General features: G+C 39.6%; 1 protein-coding gene across 1 annotated transcript in view; it reads left to right on the forward strand.

Moving 5' to 3' along the window:
* The window catches only part of baiap2l1b (BAR/IMD domain containing adaptor protein 2 like 1b), a 40658-nt gene that overhangs the window by 15723 nt on the left and 2436 nt on the right, over positions 1 to 22499 (forward strand). The window contains exons 4-12 of the mRNA XM_014014905.1: positions 875 to 936; positions 2595 to 2666; positions 4275 to 4409; positions 7889 to 8041; positions 9200 to 9355; positions 12885 to 12999; positions 13108 to 13324; positions 17358 to 17420; positions 18375 to 18594. Coding sequence (XP_013870359.1) covers positions 875 to 936; positions 2595 to 2666; positions 4275 to 4409; positions 7889 to 8041; positions 9200 to 9355; positions 12885 to 12999; positions 13108 to 13324; positions 17358 to 17420; positions 18375 to 18594 — 1193 coding nt within the window. The remainder of the gene's footprint in view (positions 1 to 874; positions 937 to 2594; positions 2667 to 4274; positions 4410 to 7888; positions 8042 to 9199; positions 9356 to 12884; positions 13000 to 13107; positions 13325 to 17357; positions 17421 to 18374; positions 18595 to 22499) is intronic.

Below are 22499 nucleotides of genomic sequence, written 5' to 3' on the forward strand. Positions count from 1 at the left end.
CAAGATGGCGGCTGCCTGTAATGGCGACCCGCGACCATGGAGATATAAACAGCTTTTTATAAGGTAAAAATAATAAAACAAAGTCTTTGTCTGCAATGATTAGACATCTTTTTTATTATTGTCATTAGTGATTATCTCAATTTTGGCTAAAAGACTTGACAAAATCCTACACACTGTGCCTTTAAGCATCTTTAACATACTGTTCATTTACATGAACAGCATGTTGAGCAATGCTACAACTTGTTTGTTTTTCAAAAACACCCAGGAACTTTAAATTCATTCAGTGTTTCAGATCTTAAGTTTAGTTTGTGGCTAGATAAGTGGTAATGTTAGAACTTGAATTTGAAAGGTGAAGAGTGAATCTTTGATACTGGAAAATAACGAAGCTTTGATAGGAACCATGACATTGCTCTTATTATTTGTAAGAGCTGTGTCAGTCAAATCCTCAAAGATTTTTAATCCTCTTAAATATTTACATGATGTTGGGTATTTAATTTATTTTATTTGGCCCTCAAAATCCTAGTTTGATTGCTATCAGGGTTAAATGATTTTTATGATCTTTGAAGCAGGTGGTCTTGTTTTTCTGGTTGAGACACATGTCTATTACCTTTTTCAAGCTGACKATCTTTCACAGTGTCAGAAGTTTGGTGACACATATTTGCTGAATAACTTCACTCACTTGAAAGCACTGTGATGCGATACATTGTGCTCGATGTCATGTACAGAATATTTGTGGCTGCAGAATAACTTTAAATAACCTCCATGCAGCTTTCAGTGCAGAACTGGTTGATTGGATTACTGCTTGACTGTCTTCTGTCATTAACCTCTGTGATTTCTCTCCCTCCTTCCCTCCCTYGTTATTTCCTTTGGGCAGGTGCAATACTGATGGAAGTCTCAGAGGTCCACAGGTCGGTTCAACTTGAACTCGAGGAAAATGTGAGTGATTTTAATGTTTTTAAGGCGCACATACAGACCCGCTTTAAATTAACTTTATCCCTCCCTGAACCCGTTGCTCATTAGATTTCCACCCAACTACAAACTAAACCTCAGTTAACGAAGCATCGATTAGTTGCTGGCTCAGTCCACCGGTAGTTCTCCCTCTCTTTAGTCTAACATAATTAACACCACTATGCCTCCATCCCCACCTACTTCAYTTACAGCAGCTTCAAGTAAAATATAAAGTATTCTGATTTGTTTGGAGACTCATACGTACCTTTTTTTTATTTTTTTGTCCTTGTTGAGAACAAGGGCAAGTCTAAACATGCCTGAGAAAGATCAGCTGGAGGTTCTGCATTGAGATTCATTAAAGCTGCTTTCATACAGGCACCACTTTCCATTGATCTGGTGGGGACTAAATGTCCTTATTTAACACCTGATTCAACACCTGGTGCTCTTCTGTGATGTAATATTACAAGTATGAACTCAATGCAACACCATAGTACTTTTATTAAACAGATGTTTTTTTTCCTGAAATGCTGTTGTAAGATTAAATGCTTATCAGTTCTGCCCAAAGCTGAGGTCAAGAAGTAAAACCCAGGCTACACCAGAAGTGCTACAGCTAGCTACTGCTGCTGATATCTGCTGGAATAACTGAGTTATTCAAAGCTGATATTGTTGTAAAGGTTTCTAAAATAATGTTCTCGTGAACCACTTTCAAATATTTGACACTGTAGTTGATGTAAAACAGCCATTAGCCTTATTAGCTATCAGCATGTCAATCTGCTCAAACTGAAACTCTTATTTCACTAAACTGAGGTTGTTCAAAACGTGGTAAATAATAACCTCTTCATAACCTTTCCACAGAACCTCACTTTAAAAGTTCTGAACTTAAAGAATTAAATATTTGTAGTATTTTTAATGAGCTGTTAGGAGGAGAATATGTCAAATTATTATAAACACTATGATAACATGTATGTAGCTTTATAGAGTCAGGGCCATAGGCAACATTTTTATATAAAATGTAATGCAGATTTTGTGCTTTAAAAGCAAAAAATGCCTGTTAGAGAAGCTGTGGGCTAGATAAGCTGCAGTGCACTCCTGAGAAAATGTTTCTAACAGAATCAGTGGGTGGGTTGTTTTGTTAATAATCTCCTGTTTGCACATAAAGGTTAGGTTAGAGAAAACAGCTAAGGGGGGTGGGACCCTTTTGAGGTATTGATTCGGTGTATTACGGCACTGTCCCCGTTGTCATCAGTWAGAGTTCAGAAATGAGGTCTTGTGAATGGCTGATCCGTCCATACGTGGGTGCAGGCAGTTTATCGCAGTAAGTCTGGAGCGAACGCGTTGACACCTGCAGACAAATGAGAGGTGAAGAGAAAGGGAGAATGTGTTAGAGGACTGTGGGCATTCCCACGCTTTGTTTTGACTCATTCATAAGCACAACCTTGGACTCGGCTGTCGCCCCCACACACACTCAGCAATGCACTCTAAAGGATCACTTTCCATTTTTTTCCTGAGTCTTAACTCCATTTTTGTTTTTGTTTTTTTGTTTGTTTGCTGTTGACAGCAAAGCTGACAAGCTAGTCCCTATCGCTCCCATCAGGTTTATAATAACAAATGTTCTCTTTTGTCTCATCCCTGCCTCCCACCTGAAGTTTAAGAGGTTCCACAGGGAGGTAATAGCTGAGCTGGAGAGGAAGACTGACATGGATGTCAAATACATGACAGTGAGTAATTTCTCTGTTTCTGTGAGCATGCAAGTCATCGCACAGCTTCAGCCCTGACGAGAGAACACATTTCCATATAAAAGATTTCATGTTTCTTATACCTCGACAATTATTTTCTTKACTTCATTGAGAAGAAATGCCAGAAAATAATTGTGTAAAAGGTTTCTGACGGCTGTGATCATGGACAGAATGGGTAGCTAAAGAGGATTAATAAGTGACGTGAGCTTTTTATTTACACAGAAAAACACCATAATCTGGTCACGTGTTGCAAGCCGAAGCTATAATTTTCTGTCATTATGGCTGTAGGCACAATAATTATTTAAAGTAGGTTATCTAAGTCACACAACACACAGAAGAAATGCCCCATTTAACCAGCAGCAATGCAAATCATGGGCAGTCTGTGTTTGCTGATGCTTTAGAAAATTTGAAATTTCAAAGTGTAATTCTGTACTAATACATAGAAATACTATTACTGTATTTTCTGGACTATAAGTTGCTTCGGAGTATAAGTCAAAACTGACTATAAATCCCCAGAACAGACATTTAATCTGTAATAACACAAAACATAGCTCTTAAGATGCCAAATAGTCTTTAACTTAAACAGGTGACACAGTAACTTTACGTGAATTGTTTGCAATGACTGTAACAGATTTTTCGCACACGAGTTCAACTAAACAACATCCACAACAAGATACCAAAAAGCAAGTYAGGTTACCAACAACAAGCTAACATTAGCTACCGTTATTAGCTTACAGTCCTCTGTGTCATCCTGCCCTCTCATCATTAGCGGCATTCTGCTGGATGGTCCGGTACAGCCTTCGGTACTTTTCCTTCAAGTTTAGAGTAGTCCAAATAATACTGAAACAAAACACAATTTGCATGTTTGAAATACTTTGATATATTTTGATATTTGATCTGCTAGTGCCTACAGTGAGGTGGCTCTCTGCGCGATGCAAACACAACCAGCGGATTGCAGTGCATTCCAACAAGCAAGTTGCCTAATTATCTTTCTTCATTGTCTTCAGTGCAGTAAGRTAACCTCTGCTTTTCAACCAATCCCTCACAGGTTTCTCATTCACTTCAAACTCTCTTTCTGCTGCTCATTTATTTTTAACCAGTAGAGAGCGAAACAACATAAATCGTAGTTGACACAAGCCTCTCACGGCTGCAGACAGTAATGTTTAATTCTTGGTTCGTGTCGGTCAGTATTAACTAAACACATCAGTCAAAAAATGTGTCWAGAAGAAGAAAAAATAGAAATGTGCGGTAAGTGGCTCCGGAGTATAAGTCGCAGAACCAGCCAAACTATGAATAAAAGTGCAACTTATAGTCTGGAAAATATGGTAGTAGAAATAAGCTCCTGTTTTTTATTTTTGGCTTTTTCTGTTACAATGTAAACACAGCGAGGGTCTATCTGATTAGCCAAATGTAATAATCATAAGGCAGATTCAATATTAAATATCAATTAAATCTTTACACGCCACAAAAAGTAAGTCACATTTAGTGTGTCTGGTGTATATTGGGAAGTAAATTGGACGCTTCGCAGAAATTGACAAAGATTCGCTGCTTGGTGTTCCAAGATTCACATGATTAATTTCTCTGATCCAGGCCACGTTTAAGAGATTCCAGATGGAGCAAAAGATGAAGCAAGATTCTCTGGAGAGGGCCCAGGCAGACCTGAAGAAGCTGAGAAGGAAGAGCCAAGGCAAGAACGCCAACAAATACGAGAACAAGGAGAGCGAGGTGAGACGGCCCCCGTCATGTGGAGATGTTACACGCAGACATGTTCACATGTACATAAACACATGACAGACTCTGACACCCGAGCTGCTGTGTATCACAGCAGGTGGAACAGGAGATGGGATGGTGTGAAGTGTCTGTCCTGTTCAGTCATGCAGGAGAAGACCTTTGTTTATCATGGGCTTCTTTTGCTCCATGAACACGCCCGTGTGCTCTCCTCCCTCTTTCTTTCAACTGAACACGACTGAAATCATTTAGTCACAACTCTTGCTCAACTCAGCTGGGTGTGAAAAGATTAAAAGAAACTGCTGAATGTTGGAAGAACCTATTTTCCTTTTTAATTTATTACTTTTTATTATTCTAATGCAAAATCTGCATTTTCAGTCTTGATTTTTTGTTTTCTACCTCCTAGTTAGGAGAATAATCTGATTGCGTATTTATATAAAGTCCAGTTTAGGTAAGCAGGAGCAAAACTTCCTGACTGTATCATTGTTTCCTTACCTTCATGTACCCAATTATTTTCTGTGGAATGTAAAATTAGTCTAACATATGATCCCACCACACCCTGACAGTCACTCTGCCACAATGAAACCTGCAGTTTCATTTCAAAGCCCAGCAGCAGAGACTCTTACGTAACCTGCCCTCCATTGATCCCGTCGGGGCAGCCTGTTCACCTTTTGTGAGTTGGTTTTTATGTACTGTCAACAGTTTACCCAGGGTTAGAAGAGGGATCAGCCTAACTGCACAAACACTGAAAAATAGATCCAAGGGAGGGGCAATTACTGTTACAGGTTTTGATTTATTTTTGCTCTAACTTCAAGGAAAAAAATGGAAAAAAAAGAAATGGTATGAGTTAAAAATTGACAATTGTTTTTAAAATCATGTTTTGTTGATAAATCTATTCTCCATAAACTTTGAGTGTGAAGAAACTAACAAACATCCATCTCTCTATCTCTTACATCTCTGTCCAGTTTTATATAAACATGATCTGATAGTCTTTTTATTCCTGTATCTGCACAAACAGGTTGTTGTTGGCAGCAGCTTAACAGTAATGCTAACATTTGAGAAGTGTTAACAGGGTGTAGATGTGTATGTTAAATTTGAATTGAATCTTTTTTATTTTGTATAAACCGTGCTACAAATATACACAGTGCATTCAAAATAGGCTACTGTAAATATCTGTTCTTTGAACTTTCTATATAATACGGGCAGATCCCGTGATAATTTTCAAAGAGGTGATGCAGTTMAGTATTTCCACGAAGTTGAACGGCGGTTAGTGGGACAAAGAGTTCAAGTTTGTTTGTTATAACAACATTGGAATAACATAAGTACATTAAATTACACATAAATGGTTTGTTCCTTGGATGAATGCCTTCATCACAGCCTCAAACTCAAGGAAAACTCTTATGATCCAAGGACAGTTGTCAAAAATAAACTATTTCACCTGCTGTCAAACTTGACTGACAGGACAGTGTGATGCTCAGATGTCCTGTTTGTCCTTTCTGTAGGACTGGTAGGAGACTACAACCAGGTTTCCTCTCTCTACTTCTTGTTTATGCTACCTACACAGTCAACAGAACATACCGAAGACATAAAACCCTGAAATTATCTTTTGGCAATTCTCTACGGGCTGTATTCTTTCTGTCTTTGTGTGTCTCTCTCTCTCTGTTTCACAGTACTAAAGACTTTCTGCTTTGTTCGTGGTGACAAATAGTTTTTCTACAGGAATGTCTAAAGTGAATGGATTGTTGAAAAGTCATCTGATATTTTTTTAAACAGAATTGTGTTTTTTATTGTCTGTTCCCAACACAAATGTAGTTTTCTTTCTCAGAAGTGTTCATATGCTGTTGCTAGGTTAATTTTAATATGAAACAGGGATCAGACCTGGCCCTTGCCTTCCTACGCAGTTCCACTCAATTCTAGTTTCCCKTCACTGATCCGTCTGGAATTTCTCCCATAAACAAGGATTTCTTAGAGAGCGTTTCAACCGGGCCAATCAGAGAACAGAATGTCRATTTACTGCACAGTGTCTGCTTCTAGTTAATTTTTTTACCTGGGCCAATCAGYAAACAGAAGGCAGAGTTTTGAACGTCAATTTTCTGTACAATGTCTGCTAGTTAGTTTAGCATACAGCAGTGGAGGAAGTGAATGAAGCCAGTCCGTGTTGATAAGGCTTCTAAATTAAATTAAATTTGTCTGACAAAGCAGCAGCTCTCATTCACAGTCGTCTYGTTCGGCTCGGTACTTCTCTCCTCTYAGTARGGTTGTTTACAGTRCATGCGTTTTCTGGTTAGCTTCTTAGCTTAGCCTCCTTCACAGMGACAAACGTCACGGCCAACCGAKCCAATCATTTTAAACTTCAGCAGAGGCCACGCCTCCAGCAAGAATCACTTCTCCATAGCCGAGAGTCCAGAYCCTCGTACGAAGCAAATGATGGACAAGGGTCTGGTTTTTACCAGGCTAATCAGACATATCTTTGTCTCACATTTTATGCAGTTGTGAAATTTACATTATATTGTCCTTCTTAACAAGTATTTAACTCTAATAACAGCTGTATAACATTTTGGTTAAGAGGATAAAGCAGGTTGAGTTMTAATCTGTGATATTGTCTTAACTAAAGATTTCTATTTCCTTTGTAGAGTACCTTTGGAAAAATTCTAGATGCAAATGTCTGAACGTTGCCTTACAGCTGAATAAAGGCCTTCATCATTTAAGGAGTTATCCAACCAGCACTGAATAGAGTCAGAGTCATTGTGTTAGGAGCCGTTACAGGCGTGTCKCTTCTAGACAGATGAATGAGATACRGATCTCAAAAAGCAGCTTTAGCAATAAATCAKAGATGATCCTAAACAAAGTAGTTTCAGTCAGATCTGTGTATGATTGCGCTCCTTTTTTCAGAACCAAAAAAATTCTGATGAATACTCCACAATTTTGATTTCTCGTAACAAAACAGGAAATTAAACTAGATGAAGCTTCATTGTAATTAAACTTCTTTAACCTTTTGAAATAAATGTAAAATCCAAGATRAAATGAAATAAGACTTTGCTTTCCTTTCATGACCTTTTAACCTTTGACAGTCTGAGGCTGTCTGCGTCGACAACACAGCCCCTCCCTACAAGTGATTTGTCTCTTGTGTTGTTGCTCTTTTTCCTCTAAATRGTACCTGCAGCCCAGTCTGTCAACACAGCAAACTGCAAACTAACAATACCTGTTCCCCTGCATGGGGGAGATTAAGATTTGCTCTTTATGTAACACACACTTGTTGGGTTTGTGTATRTGTCAACAATGAAAGGGTTTTTGTTGTTGCAAACCATGTGCAAGGCAAGATAAGAGCATGCAGTGACTTATAGGAGATGGACTTATCTTTAGCTCAACTTTAGTCATTTATTGACTCAAATAAATGCGTGCAGAAATATATGAGTATTTCAAGCAAACTTGAGTTGATTTAGATTAATCTTTGCTTTCTGTGGGTTTTTTTTCAGTGCCTGGAAACCTTGACAGGTCGGCAGACGGACATGCAGTTGTTCCTCGCAGATAGCTGCAATGAAGCTCTGCTGGAGGAGAAAAGACGCTACTGTTTCCTTGTTGACAAACACTGCTTATTCACCTATCACTTTGCTTCCTTCCACGACAAGGTAAAAATGCACTCCCCCACTATTTTAACAAATAAATAAAAAAACACTAGCCAATATATGTTGCACTGCTTTTAAAGCAAGTGTACTGTTAAAGTACTTTTAATCCATTTTTAATGTGATCCACTCTTTCACTGTTTTTGTGACTCTTCGGGGTTTTAAATCCAATGAAGCATATATTATAAAAATAATCTAAACCATGCAATTTAATACACCTGAGTTAAACCTGTTTAGTCATAAACAAGTTTATTTTTTTTTTCAGTTTTTACTTAAATAGTAACAACAGTGGAAAGACTTTATGATGTTGATGATTCAACATTTATTGTTAAAAGCAGTGCACGGTAGTAATGTCGCACAACAAGTACTGCTACACACAACAAATGCAGTGAAAACAAGATCAGTTCAAGTCTAAATGTAACCACATTAAAGAAACACATGAAATTAAAGGTAAAGGTGCTTTATTGGTCATCAGTGTATGTTTCCACACAATGAATAAATTTGTGCTCTGCATTTGACCCATCCACATCCAAGTGGAGCAGCGGGCAGCCATGTGAGGCGCCCGGAGAGCAGTTAGGGTTAGGTGTCTTGCTCAAGGACACCACGACATGTGGGCATGGCGGGGAGTCTAACCTAAGACTTTCAGGTCCCAAGCCGGCTGCTCTACCACTACACCACAGCCGCCCCTTTTTTTTTTTTTTTTTTTTTTTTTTTTGTCCTTGTGACTCTTAGCACTTACCAGGATGAAACAACCCATTGGAAAAAAATATTTTAAAGAAATAAATGAAAGGAATGTGTCCAAAAGTCTTTTTTCATCTATTAATAAGCTGTGTATAAAGGTAAATTAGAAGAGACTTTAAAAGAAACTTTAAAAACCTGAAAAAATTTACCTTTTAGTGCTTTTATACTGTAGAAAGAACAATTTATATGATGGAATCAAATGTAATTTAAATTCTATATTTTTTAAATAAGTATTCATGTTTTTAGCTTAAGATTCTCCCGATTTGACTCTAAAGCACACAATATTGACCCAAGGGCAGCAGGGGGGTCACCTGCCACAGTCATATCACATTACCGTAGTGACAGGGCTGTATGCGCTGCTCTTACTGATTCACTCATGATTTCTTTTAATATCTTTGTCCTGTCTGCACGCTGGTTGAAAAGGGCAGAGAGATATTGGGGGCAAAGCTGAGAACCTGGCAGGACCAGTGCACCGACGCCACAGAGATGCCCGAGAGCGTTTTGTCGATGATCGAAGGACTGAGGAAGCCCGTCACCATCACGCCGTTGCCTTCGCCCTCCCCATCACGACACAGCATGGTATGAGGGCAGGGATAAGGGGACGATTAAAGAAGTGTTCTTCTATGAGACATGTAGTGAAACAATAACTCATTTCAGATGTAATTACACCTCGCAGAAGTATTTAGAGTCTATTTACGGATGTATGCACCGGTGATGACAGGAATATTGATGCAATCAAACAAAATGGTCCTTAAAGACTTAAATGATGAAACTGATTATTCATTTCTGACACCTAACAACAATCAGTGTTTTGGTTCATATGGAGTCTGGGGTTTGGGTGGAAACTTTTGCTATTTGAGACTCTTTCTTTGTAGTTGAGTGGAGCTCAGTGTTACGGTGAAAGGAGGTCAGCGGCTGTGCATTGAGTAGTTTTCAAAAATACTGAGAGATTTGGGAATAGAAACTTGATGCCAAATCTACAATGATTTGAAAAAGACTGAAACTCAAACTAAAATAGGAGATGATATGATAGTAACTGGGGCAGCACGGTGGCTCAGTTGGTAGAGCGGATGCCTCTTAGAAAGTAGGTTGCAGGATTGAGTCCCAACCACGTTTGCATGTTCTCTCCGTGTATGTGTGGGTTTTCTCCAAAGACATGAATATTATGAAGTGGTAACTCTAAATTGTCTCTAGGGGTGAGTGAGTGAGAGTGAATGGTTGTTTGTCTTGTGTGTCCCTGTGATGGACCTTTGACCTGTCCAGGGTGTACCCCGCCCCTCCCACAGTGACAGCTGGATATGGGCACCATGACCATGTTGGGAAGAAGCAGGTAAAAGAGCATGTATGGATGAAAGTAACTGGTTCTCATAGAAGAGAGTTGGAATTCTTGTCACTTCCTGTCTGCAGCTTTAGTCCTCAGAGCTGGGCAGTTCCCAGAAACCTTGCATCGGAGCTATTCAGCTTCAATTGTAAGTGAGCTTTTAGGGCCTCAGACAAAAACTTTTTTCATCATTCACAACTTCCTCCCTGACAGCAAGCATACAGTTTCAGCCTAAAAGTCGCTTTTGTTTGGTTATTGTCTAAGGCTGTGTTCACACTGCAGGCAAATGTGACCCAAAACCAATTGTTTTCACCCTTATGCAATCCATATCAATTTTTTTTTCTTGACAATCTGAAAAAGACAAATCTGATTTATTTTTATTTATTTATTTATTTATTTATTTATTTATTTATTTATTTATTTATTTATTTATTTATTTATTTTTATCTTCAAGTCCAACCCAGATCTTTTCAGTATGTGATACTGAGTCGAAAACACATCTGATGTTTTTCAAAGCGACTGCATTCTGAATATTGATGCCAACCTCGTGCTGTTAAAATCTTGTAACTCCACATGTCTTCAGCTACAGAACATAAGACCAGTTGCTTCATCTTTGTTTTATTATTTTTTCCATGTCCTGGATAACTGAGAATCCACAGAAATACACAATGTTTGTCTCAGACTGTATTGATACTAAAGTTACTGGATCGACACTTTACTTTCAGCATGTCACTCTACATCCTCTCTGGGATGTACGGTAATGATTCTTCTCTTGTTCAGTGCAAAAACAGCTGATGGCCACCTGAGACACTTCTTCTTCTTTGGAYTGTTCTTTTTTAATGTGCAGTGCCCTGAGGCAACGTATGTTGTGACTTGGCACTATATAAATAAACTGAATTGAATAGATTTAATTTTGAACATAATTTTTGGATTCTCAGACTAAATATGTTTTGCAGATTTGGGCTTGAAACTTAGTCTGTTAATTATTAGCCTGATCCTTGCCTTCCTACGCAGCTCCGCTCAATTCTAGTTTCACTTCACTGCTCCGTCTGGGACTTCTCCCATAAACAAGGATTTCTTCAGGAAAATTTTCGTCCGGGCCAATCAGAACAGAACATCGATTTTCTGTGCAGTGTCTGCTTTTAGTTTATTTTACCTGGGCCAATCAGCAAACAGGAGGCAGAGTTTTGAACGTCATCAATTTTCTGTGCAGTGTCTGCTAGTTATTTTAGCATTCGGCAGTGGAGGAAGTGAATGAAGCCAGTCTGTGTTGATAAGGCTTTCAAATTTAATTAAATATGTCTGACAAAGCAGCAGCTCTCATTTGCAGTCGTCTCGTTCGGCTCGGTACTTTTCTCCTCTCAGTAGGGTTGTTTACAGGACATGCTATTTCTGGTTAGCTTCTTAGCTTAGCCTCCTTCACAGTGGAGCTGGCACGCATGCATCGTGGCCAACCAATCCAATCATTTTAAACTTCAGCAGAGGCCACGCCTCCWGCTAGAATCTCTTCTCTATAGTCGAGAGTCCAGAAGCTGTGTGAAGCTGACACCCCACCCACGTCAAAAAATGAATGAAATAGTCAGAATGGTTAGTGCTCCGTTTGTGCAGGTTTGTGCCGTTAAAATGGTCGTTTGTGCAATTTTGGTTTCCGAGATATTAAATATTAHATATTTGGTCATCTACAGTTCACCATCACCCCATATCGCTTCAAAAVTAAACCAAAGTGGSCTASTTCGTTAGTGCTCCGTTTGTGCAGGTTTGTGCAGTARAAACTGTCGTTTGTGCTGCTTTTATTTTCGAGATATTTGAAGTTAAAAATTGGCCCGATGACGTCACCATTCCGGAAGTTGCTGCGGGGACGATGACGTCATCGGCTTACACTAAAAACTAGTAATATCTCTAAAAGTATTACAGCACAAACGCTAATTTGAACTGCACAAACATGCACAAACGAAGCACTAATAATGTAGACTACTTTGGTTCATTTCGGAGCTTGCTGGGGGGGATTATAACGTCTTAAAGACCTAAAGACATAATGCTTAATATCTCAAAAACTATAACAGCACAAACGCTCATTTTAACTGCACAAACCTGCACAAACGAAGCACTAACCAATCCGCTTGCCTGTTTTGATTTTTTGTGTGGGTGGGGTGTCAGCTTCACACAGCTGAGTCCAGACCCTTGTACGAAGCAAAGTGAAGGACAAGGGTCTGGTTTTTACCAGGCTAATTAATTGCATTAGTATAAATTTAAATCAGATATTGATTCTGTTTCAAATAGTTATAGTGAACGCAGCTCTGTGTTTGGGTCACTTTTTCTTTTTCACTGCTTTCATTGATTTTTGTATAAATGTTTGGAACAGCCACCTTTTACCCATATTTTCAGCGAGTTTTAGTTACTTTTGGCAGCACAGTGAATAAGTGGTTAGCATCGACACCTCACAGCAAGAACATCATGGTTCGATCCCCGGTTCGGACTTGGTGATCTTTCTGTGTTGAGTTTTCATATTCTCCTCATGCTTGCGTGGGTTTTATTCGTGTACTTTGGTATCCCCCAATCCCCTAAAACAAGCACAATATTTGCCTTCAGGCCCAGGCCTCCCTTTAAAAAGATCTGTGATCTCAGTGAGATTTACCTGGTTAAACAATGGGAAAGAATTTTACATCCATTGTTGAAGCCACGTTTTACTGGTGTGGCAAATAAAATTTGACACGTATGAAAAGTAAGAGGTTCCTGCCTGTTGTTGCCATATTGTACTGTAAACATTGAAGGATTTTTGTGTTGCAGAACATGACTGCTCCCCCTGCCCCACCTCAGAAGGCTCAGCCAATCGCTCTGGTTAATATGTTCAACCAGGACAACCACACTACCAATGTAACACCCACCACTAACAACAGCACAGGTAACAAAACATTTTAATATATATTTTTTCTTTTAAGTATACTTTGCTTTGTGTCTAATGTTGGTTTAAAGACGTCTTCTCCTCATCCTTCTTTCATTTCTTCTATAGACCACGGGAACGGAGACGATAATGGCCTCGCCAGGTCTGTATCCGTCGCCACCGGCCTCAACAACATGGCGAAGAAGCCACGCGTTCGTACCATCTTCCCCCACACTGCTGGCAGCAACAACACACTGCTCAGTTTCAGCGAGGGCGATGTCATCATCCTGCTCATCCCCGACGAGAGGGACGGCTGGATGTACGGCGAAATGGAGAAGAATGGAAAGTGAGTCCATTTTCATGTAGTGTACATGGTGCCTAGTCCTCAAAGCTGTGCATTATAAATAAAACAGCAGGTGCTAACACAGAAAATGCGTAGCATGAACAGTATTTGGGAGCAGAAAAACCTGATTGATGGGGAGCATGACTAAATGTGGTCACTCAAACACCTGCTTTACCCTTCCAGAAACTGTTTGTACAAAGAAATTCACAACTCAAAAAGAATTGTAATATGTTTCCTTTAAAAGCCAAATTTTAGCATCAACTCATCTCACATGCAAGAAATGTTTGAATTTACAGTCATCTGCTTCAATGTCTCCTTAGAGTTGTTTCAGTTCTAAAGACTGCTAAAGATTACTGAATAGATGAACTTTGGTCTGATTATTAAGTTGACCGTGTCAGTTCGCTCACATGCCTTCAGGCTTGTCAGTTCTGCCTGAGCTGGACCCCTCGCTGATGAGAGAATCAAAGTGAAGCACGGCCCGAGGGTGAGATGTTCAGCAGCAGACTGGAGAATCAGAAAATGTAAAATACCACCTGCTCTCCCACACAGAAAGACCCCGCGTTCCCCACGGCTCTGATGTCTGACTCTTTAAACAAAGATTTGATCTGAAGCCTGTGGAAGTGGCTTTGAATTTAAATCTTTCATCAGGTTTGATGTGTGCCTCTATCCAGGGAAATCACCTGGCAAATATATCCTAGAAAAAAACACTGATCAAGGCTGCAGAGGAGTCATATTTGCGATGCTCTCAAATGAAAGAAAACTTTATTGTTGCTGCCGGAGGGGCGAGCCAAAAAAAAAGCCCAAAGGCTTAAAAATTGTATCTTGTCATGTTTATAAGAACAGCTTGTCCAAAAAGATGGGCTTCATGTCCTTCAGGGGGGCATCTTTGATGCTTGTGGGTGTCTCTTTTTTTTTGGTAAGAAATCGGCTTTGATTCTGTATTTCATCAGCTCACCTGGCAACTCCTACAATTCCTCAGAAGCTTGTGAACAGAGAAAATGTGAGAATCGTTTGAGTGAAGAGTGAGCTGGTGATGAACTCTTTAACATTTGACTGATTATAGACATCGGTCTGCCAATTTAAACACGATTCCAGTGTCCAATCATTTAACAGGATTATACTTTCCTACTTCTGAGTTCAATTTTCTCACAACAAACTGTTTCATTGAACTTGTTCAGTAAGTAAACACAAATTCACAACTAATGAGTGTGACTAGGTAAATACACTCACCGGCCACTTTATTAGGTACACCATGCTAGTAACGGGTTGGACCCCCTTTTGCCTTCAGAACTGCCTCAATTCTTCGTGGCATAGATTCAACAAGGTGCTGGAAGCATTCCTCAGAGATTTTGGTCCATATTGACATGATGGCATCACATAGTTGCCGCAGATTTGTCGGCTGCACATCCATGATGCGAATCTCCCGTTCCACCACATCCCAAAGATGCTCTATTGGATTGAGATCTGGTGACTGTGGAGGTCATTTGAGTACAGTGAACTCATTGTCATGTTCAAGAAACCAGTCTGAGATGATTCCAGCTTTATGACATGGTGCATTATCCTGCTGAAAGTAGCCATCAGACGTTGGGTACATTGTGGTCATAAAGGGATGGACATGGTCAGCAACAATACTCAGGTAGGCTGTGGCGTTGCAACGATGCTCAATTGTTACCAAGGGGCCCAAAGAGTGCCAAGAAAAGATTCCCCACACCATGACACCACCACCASCAGCCTGAACCGTTGATACAAGGCAGGATGGATCCATGCTTTCATGTTGTTGACGCCAAATTCTGACCCTACCATCCGAATGTCGCAGCAGAAATCGAGACTCATCAGACCAGGCGACGTTTTTCCAATCTTCTCTTGTCCAATTTCAATGAGCTTGTGCAAATTGTAGCCTCAGTTTCCTGTTCTTAGCTGAAAGGAGTGGCACCCGGTGTGGTCTTCTGCTGCTGAAGCCCATCTGCCTCAAAGTTCGACGTACTGTGCGTTCAGAGATGCTCTTCTGCCTACCTTGGTTGTAACGGGTGGTTATTTGAGTCACTGTTGCCTTTCTATCAGCTCGAACCAGTCTGCCCATTCTCCTCTGACCTCTGGCATCAACAAGGCATTTCCGCCCACAGGACTGCCGCTCACTGGATGTTTTTTCTTTTTCGGACCATTCTCTGTAAACCCTAGAGATGGTTGTGCGTGAAAATCCCAGTAGATCAGCAGTTTCTGAAATACTCAGACCAGCCCTTCTGGCACCAACAACCATGCCACGTTCAAAGGCACTCATATCACCTTTCTTCCCCATACTGATGCTCGGTTTGAACTGCAGGAGATTGTCTTGACCATGTCYACATGCCTAAATGCACTGAGTTGCCGYCATGTGATTGGCTGATTAGAAATTAAGTGTTAACGAGCAGTTGGACAGGTGTACCTAATAAAGTGGCCGGTGAGTGTATATTTTGAATAATTTTTTGCCAAACTGTGTCTGATATGGATTCCTCCAAGTCCATCTCCCACTTGCCCTTCAAAGAATCTAAAGTCTTGAATATTTTCATCATAAGAACATAAATAAAATACTGGTTATCTAAACTACATGATTAAATCGTAACATTCACCCACAGTGAGGGAGAGGCTGAATCACACGCTGATTATGAACAATCTTGGACCGTGACGGCTCAGTGACGCACAGTTCTTGGTCAGTTTTCTGAAAACCTTTAAACAGCTTTAAAATATACCTTAGAGGTAAACAATCCTTTTTAAATAAGGTCAGAATAAATAAGGGTTTATAAGCTATGATCTGACTTTGCTGATGAGGACAAAAGGGTCAGGTGGAAATTAGAATAAAAAATAGGAACCAGCATTTCTTGAAAGAGTGCTCATCATCCACTAACTTGCATTCCCCACCTGTTAGTGTTCAAAGTATGAGATGGGGATTACTCTCAGCCACTACCATCCCAAATTTCAGCTCCATATCTGTAAAACTGGCTGGATTCTTGCTACTTCGTTAGCTTACGTCAGTCAGTGCCAGCCATCTTAAATCTGGTTAATTATAAGAGTTGATCAGTTGTAGATGTGCATCCGGTGATTATTATTATTTTTTGAAAGTTACAATAAAATGTGTGCATTGTTTCATGAGATATGTTGCTAACAGAAAATCACAAAAGCAGAAAATAAAGAATATAATAAAAAATATAGAGAGATTTTTGCTCAATGTGTTTGTATGCTTTGAATGCAAATAATAAATAAAAATTAAAGATTAATCTCTGATAAAACGGATGATAATTTTGCAATTATGTTGTATTTTCTCCAATATCTTTAGCATCTGTAGTTCTTGACATAATTGTCCACCTGTTAGTGGCCGAAGGCTGCAGCCAGGACAGTAACCAGGAAGTTTCTCATGTCAGACATTTTGCCATTTTGTTTACACATTCTGAATCTTCATATGCAAGCATATCACACAGCTCACCACTTGACCAGTTTTATCACTTTTTTTATTTATTTTTTATTTTATTTTCTACAGCTCAGTAAAAAAATAGTGGAGTTTATTTTGGTTTGCGTGTGGGCGGGAACAAATGGTTGCATGAAGCTGCAGAAACCAAGCTGAGAAACTGACTCATGGATTAAACCTGAAGGGATTCATTCAAGGTCTTAAAGTTTCAGAACACGACTTGAATCAGTCTTTTTTGTTAAAGGGTGAATCAACTTAATAATAATAAAGTATTATTATTATTATTATTATTATTATTGTTATTATTGTTGTTGTTGTTGTTATTTTGTTACCACAGTGGCACAGACTTGAGTTCAGAGTGTAGAGGCTGCCTAAAAAAGGCAACTTCTTTCAGACCAATCTTGTGGGAAAAATGAAGTGAATCTGTGCAAACATCTTTTTCTTTCCATCTTCTGCACCAGTTGAGGGGAAGAAAAAAGGAAAAGATGAGTCGACAACGGGACTTTAGAAAAGTGATGAGCTGGTTTGACTGTGACTCGAGAGCAGAGAGGGACTGCAGGTGTAATTCTTCCTAACTTCCTTGTTTGTGTGTGTCAGGAGGGGCTGGTTCCCGTCTTCGTACTGCCGTGCTCTCACTGAGCCTCTGGTGAATAACAACAGGTAAGGAGACTCTACATTCATGTTGGCACACACAGCAGCAGGGCTCAGGTTGCAGCCAGCCGTATTGTTGGCTGTGTTTCCTCTAGTTACTTCTATTGAAGAGACAACCTTTGTAATCCTGAGGGGAACTCTTCTGTTGCTCAACTCTTGATTCTTGCCCTTAAAGGGAGAGTTTGGTTTGTTTTACAGTGGGGTTTTGTGGAATAAATATATCAAATGGCACTTTTGAACAACTTAAATTCATAGAAATAGTTGATTCAGACAGGAATGATGAGCTGAGCCAACAGTTTGTCCTAAAGTAAAAAGCTGATTGAGTGAACACTACTTTATAAACCTTTACATCATTGTCCAGTTCACATGAAATCCTTTCAAACTCTTCCACAAAACCCATAAAAGAGCTCACCTATCCCTTTAAGATCATTTCTGCTTTAAGTCACTTTGAGGCAGAAAATAATCCTTTAATTTGTTTTAAATCATGCATTTTTCTTTATGATGATGATATTATGCKTTATTGTTTTAAAATGAGTAGACTCTAAAACTCTAGCTCTTAAATCTTTGCAGTGATTAGAATTTTTGTGGAAAAGTGCAGCAAAATCCAAGAAAATGAGATGTTTTGTGCTGRTAAATAAATATTGCTGCTGATCAAAGAGATTGAAAAGATTTCGAGTTGATTCTGGACCTTTTTTCAGAGAATATTTATATTTTAATGTGTTCCCAGAGAGATGTGTTTAACCAACTAACACCAGTCACAGAAATTTAAAGTGTAAACTAAACGAGGCAGCACTCCTGACCTTTTTTTTAATTTTGTAACTTTATTTTACAATATTTCTATTATTCTTCCCTGATTTTAAATGTAAACCTTCCCTAAACTCATCACGCACCAGCTTGTGGTGAGTAAATGAAAGATGAGGAGAAAGTTTCCCACGTCTTTCCCTACTTCTCCTGTCTTCGCAGCGACGCTGCTGCCCCGTACCGCAGCAAAAGTGTGGTCAACCTCCACCATCAGGACACGGAGACGGACGAGGCGACCATGGTGCTCCCCCCGGCGGACTACAACAGCAACCCCAACCGCCCATCTGTCAAGACCAACCCCTCGTCCACGAGCAGCGCGGCCACAAATAACCACCATCACTCCCCGACGCCCTCCGCAGCCTCCTCCTCCGACCTCAACACGGTGAGTCAGCAGGTTTGGTCCTCGGCCATTCGGTTGACATGATCGCAGTCGTCTGAGCTGCTGGGTCGCATAGAGTTGAGATTTAAAACTTTTCTGCCGCCCTGCTTTGTGAGGCTGCGTCTCACTTGATACAGCCTTATCTGACTGCTGATGGTGTGTGTGTGTGTGTGTGTGTAGGTGGTGTCAGATGAGCTTTATACATCTGCCCTGGAAACCTGAACACACTAATACACTCTGCGTAGGCTGACCAACGATAAGGAAAATCAATTACTTGGACTTGAGGAGTTGCTGTTTAGAAAAAAGCAGCAGAAATCACAGACTTGAATGTTTTTATTCTGGATACTCGTTTTTTTCACTCTCCCCTCTAACCTGGATGACCGACGGCTCCTCCTGCAGACCGAGAAATAGTTTTAGTTTGAAGAAATCTGAATTTTTGACAGAAACACACAAGATGAACAATCAGCTGCTCTGGTCTGCGAGAATCCACTGAGTGAAAAGCACCTGGCAAAACCAGGAGGAGTTTCTCACYGTCAGTCAACGGCTGCTCCAACAGTTGCCATGTTACCAGCCTGTATGTACCTGACAGACTCTGCAGGAAGAGACCTGGGAGGCAGAGCTGCAGCACAGCAGAGAGGGACCAGCATGCTGGATTAAAGGCRTGCAAGGCATTTTTTTAGCTGATAGAAGCATTTTGTTGTGTAGTTGGAGTCTGTAGGAGTGGATCTCTCTGATGTTAAACTAAGGTTGGCTTGCTTGCTAGCTATAAGTATATTTATTCACTAAAGTTCAGAATAAATGATGCTGGTTAGAGGAATTGTTTAAAAGGTTTTTGATGACTCTACACTATAATTTGTCATATTAGGAAACGACGGCCCCCCCAGTGGGGTTTAGTTGGAATAATCGGTGGGCTGTAAGCAATGACATCACCTCAGGAAGAAATTAGAACTTGACCAAATATCATTACAGCCATTTCCCATTTCTCTATATTCCATTTCTCCACAAATGTCCTCTCATTTGCATCTCATGCAAAGTCGCAGGCAAAGCTGTGGCTTTTTATTTGTCTTCCACAGGGTGAATGGAAATGTGTCTGTGCTTTGTCAGGGTCAGACCCACCCACCTAATGTTTGTTTACACACACACACACACACCCTGAGCTGCATCACATCTAGACTTCTTCCGTAACTCCCTGCTGCACTGTAACGTTTTAGACAACGTGTGAAACGTTTGTCCAAAACTAAATATGTCAAAGCTGAAGATGGAATAAAAAAAAATCTATTGAAAGCCTCTTTTGGGCAAATACTGCAATGCTAACAATTAGATTGAATATACAGCCAGTATGAGTAAAATGGTCATAACAAATTTTTCAGAAGATGGGATAAGTTGTTGAAAATGTTTGTGGCCAGAATTCTAAGACTGAAAAACTCTTTTATTCTGGCTGCTGTTATCCTGGACAATTCCAGGTTTACATCGTAAAGACTAATATGGACTCTTTTCTCCCTGCTGTTTGCACAACAAATTGCCCCTTGGGGATAATAAAGTTTTACTTGACTTGATGTGTGACAGAACCTTTACAACATCACAACACATGAGGTCTGATGTGATGTTTGACCCCCATAGAACTTTTGTTTGTTTGGTTATTTAATTGTTGACACTTCATTAGAGACACAGGCAGACCTGCAGTTTGTGGGACTGAAGTTGTGTGTTTTTAAGCTGCCTTTTTCTCTTTCTCTCTCCCCAAAATGAAAGGTAAAAGATTGAATTCTTTTTATTTTCTTACAAAGGACTGACAAATTGGTGCATTTCAAAACGGACTCATTTGATCCTAGAATGAATGTGTAGGAAAGTATCTCCCTGCAGACTTTAATAAGCTTTATGTTCAGTAAAGTGGAAAAGTGGGATGGCTTTCTGTAGCTGCGTTGGCACCTTGTTGCTTATTAATTTTCTTGCCGTTTATTGTATTATTTAGACGATTAACACGGCCTAAATATCTTAGAGTTCACACCCATAAGCTGTTAAAGTTTTCTGTCTTATGTGTTTAAAATGCGTTATTTATTTTCACATTCTTCACTTACTTTRAGCCATAAAACTGATGGAAATCTGTGTCCGCAAAGCCTTTCTTTTAAACAATGATACAGGTTAGTCAAGAAAAAAAAAGGTGAGAAGTAAAATGTGAGAAAGCTGGAGGAGGTGGGGTTGCACTGGAATGTTTGTTTTAGTTTGTTTGAACCAGGAGAAAGAAATGCACCCTCACTGGTTTAGTGCTGTGTGAAGGTTAAGATGACGACACGCAGGAAATGATGTATTTACAGAATGTAATCAGAAGAACAGATTCTCTAAGAAACCTGAAGAGAGACACATTCTTTGGTTTTTAAAGATGAGGATTGGGAGGAAAAAAAGAATAAAAACTGTAGTCCGGCTGCAGATTTTCAGAGCAAAACAAGCAGAGATTAAAACCGGTTAAATGATCAGATTAACTGTCTCCACATCAAAACTCATATTATTTAAAAACCTTGATTCTGTATGAAATACCTAAACCTAATTTAAACATCATGAACTCAATTTGTAACGTTGTCCATGTCTGACCTCTTGTGGACACTTCAGGTACTGCAGTCAGCTGGCAGGACAGTTTTAATTTGTGTTTCTCTGAGCATTGTGGTTTTAAAAATGTAGGAACACCTGACATGGATCAAACTGGACAATATAATAATACCACTGCTTAMTACCGTAGAGGGATSAGAGGACGRCCTGAAGAAGTGRCTGAGGATTATACATTTAGTTACTCCATTGATTTCTTTACTTCAGACAGTGAAGCGATGAACAACATGAAAAGCTCTGAGGTGAATCAGTACCTGCACAGTATAATAATAATAATAATAATGATGATGATGATCATATTTTGTTAAAAGAAGCAGGACAGAATCTTATGTACCTTAAAGCAGACAGAGTCCAGCCAGCTGAAGCCACTCTGAAATATTTGTCATTTGTTAGCCCTGACCTAGGCCCTCTAGAAAAATATGTAAAACCTGGTGCACTATTACATGTAAAATTTAGAGTAAGAAAAAAACGTCTCTGGTGTTAAACATGTCTGTTGTGAAAGTAGAATATATTTAGTTTTATTCTGGCCTGCTGTGCTTTAAACACTCATTGCATTTTAGTTGCAGATAAAAACTTAATACCAATTATGAACAAATACGCACTGCTTTTATAAAAACTTGAAATCATACCTGATATTCTCGTCACACTATTTTCCTCCTCCYGAGGACCCGGCATCTCTTCTCTGTTGGTTTGCTGTAATCGAGCCACAAAGCAGGCTGTGGGTTTTTCTCCATGGGTTGTTTGTAAACAGCGAAAYAAGCAAACCTGCAGCGTTTTGGGGGTCGCTTCAGGTTTCAAGTTTTCAGCCACATTCTTCTTGATTCCTCATCTGTAGGGTAGGAGATGGAAACTGGTTTTTCGTGCAGCTACGAACAACAAAACAGGTTCCTGGACTCTGMAAGGCCATTTGTAAACACAGCTACAGTTGTTAAATGTAAACAAAACAAAAACRGAGTTTATTCTGGTAATCCAAACACAAATCACTTTCAAATAAACCATGGTCCATGCTCTGCTGCCTTTGTTAAMCAAAGCTTACTGCTACAGTGTTTCTGATACAGCAACACCTCCAGGAGTAAGGTGGATCRTTGTAAACCCCACTATCAAACTGGTGAAAAGGGGGCTTGTGGAGTTACAGTAATGAGGGATTCAGACCAAAGCACTGTATCATATGTCTCCTTTTTAAATATACAAACCTGTACCAGCTGTCTTTTCCTAAGTAACAGCAAGGTTATAATAGTTTTGGATTTTTCATTATAATTTAGTTTTACTTCGTTTTGACTTTTTTTCTTTACATTCAGTCAGTTTTAATT

Source organism: Austrofundulus limnaeus, unplaced genomic scaffold (genome assembly GCF_001266775.1).
Source record: "Austrofundulus limnaeus strain Quisiro unplaced genomic scaffold, Austrofundulus_limnaeus-1.0 Scaffold120, whole genome shotgun sequence".
Classification (NCBI taxonomy): Eukaryota; Metazoa; Chordata; class Actinopteri; order Cyprinodontiformes; family Rivulidae; genus Austrofundulus; species Austrofundulus limnaeus.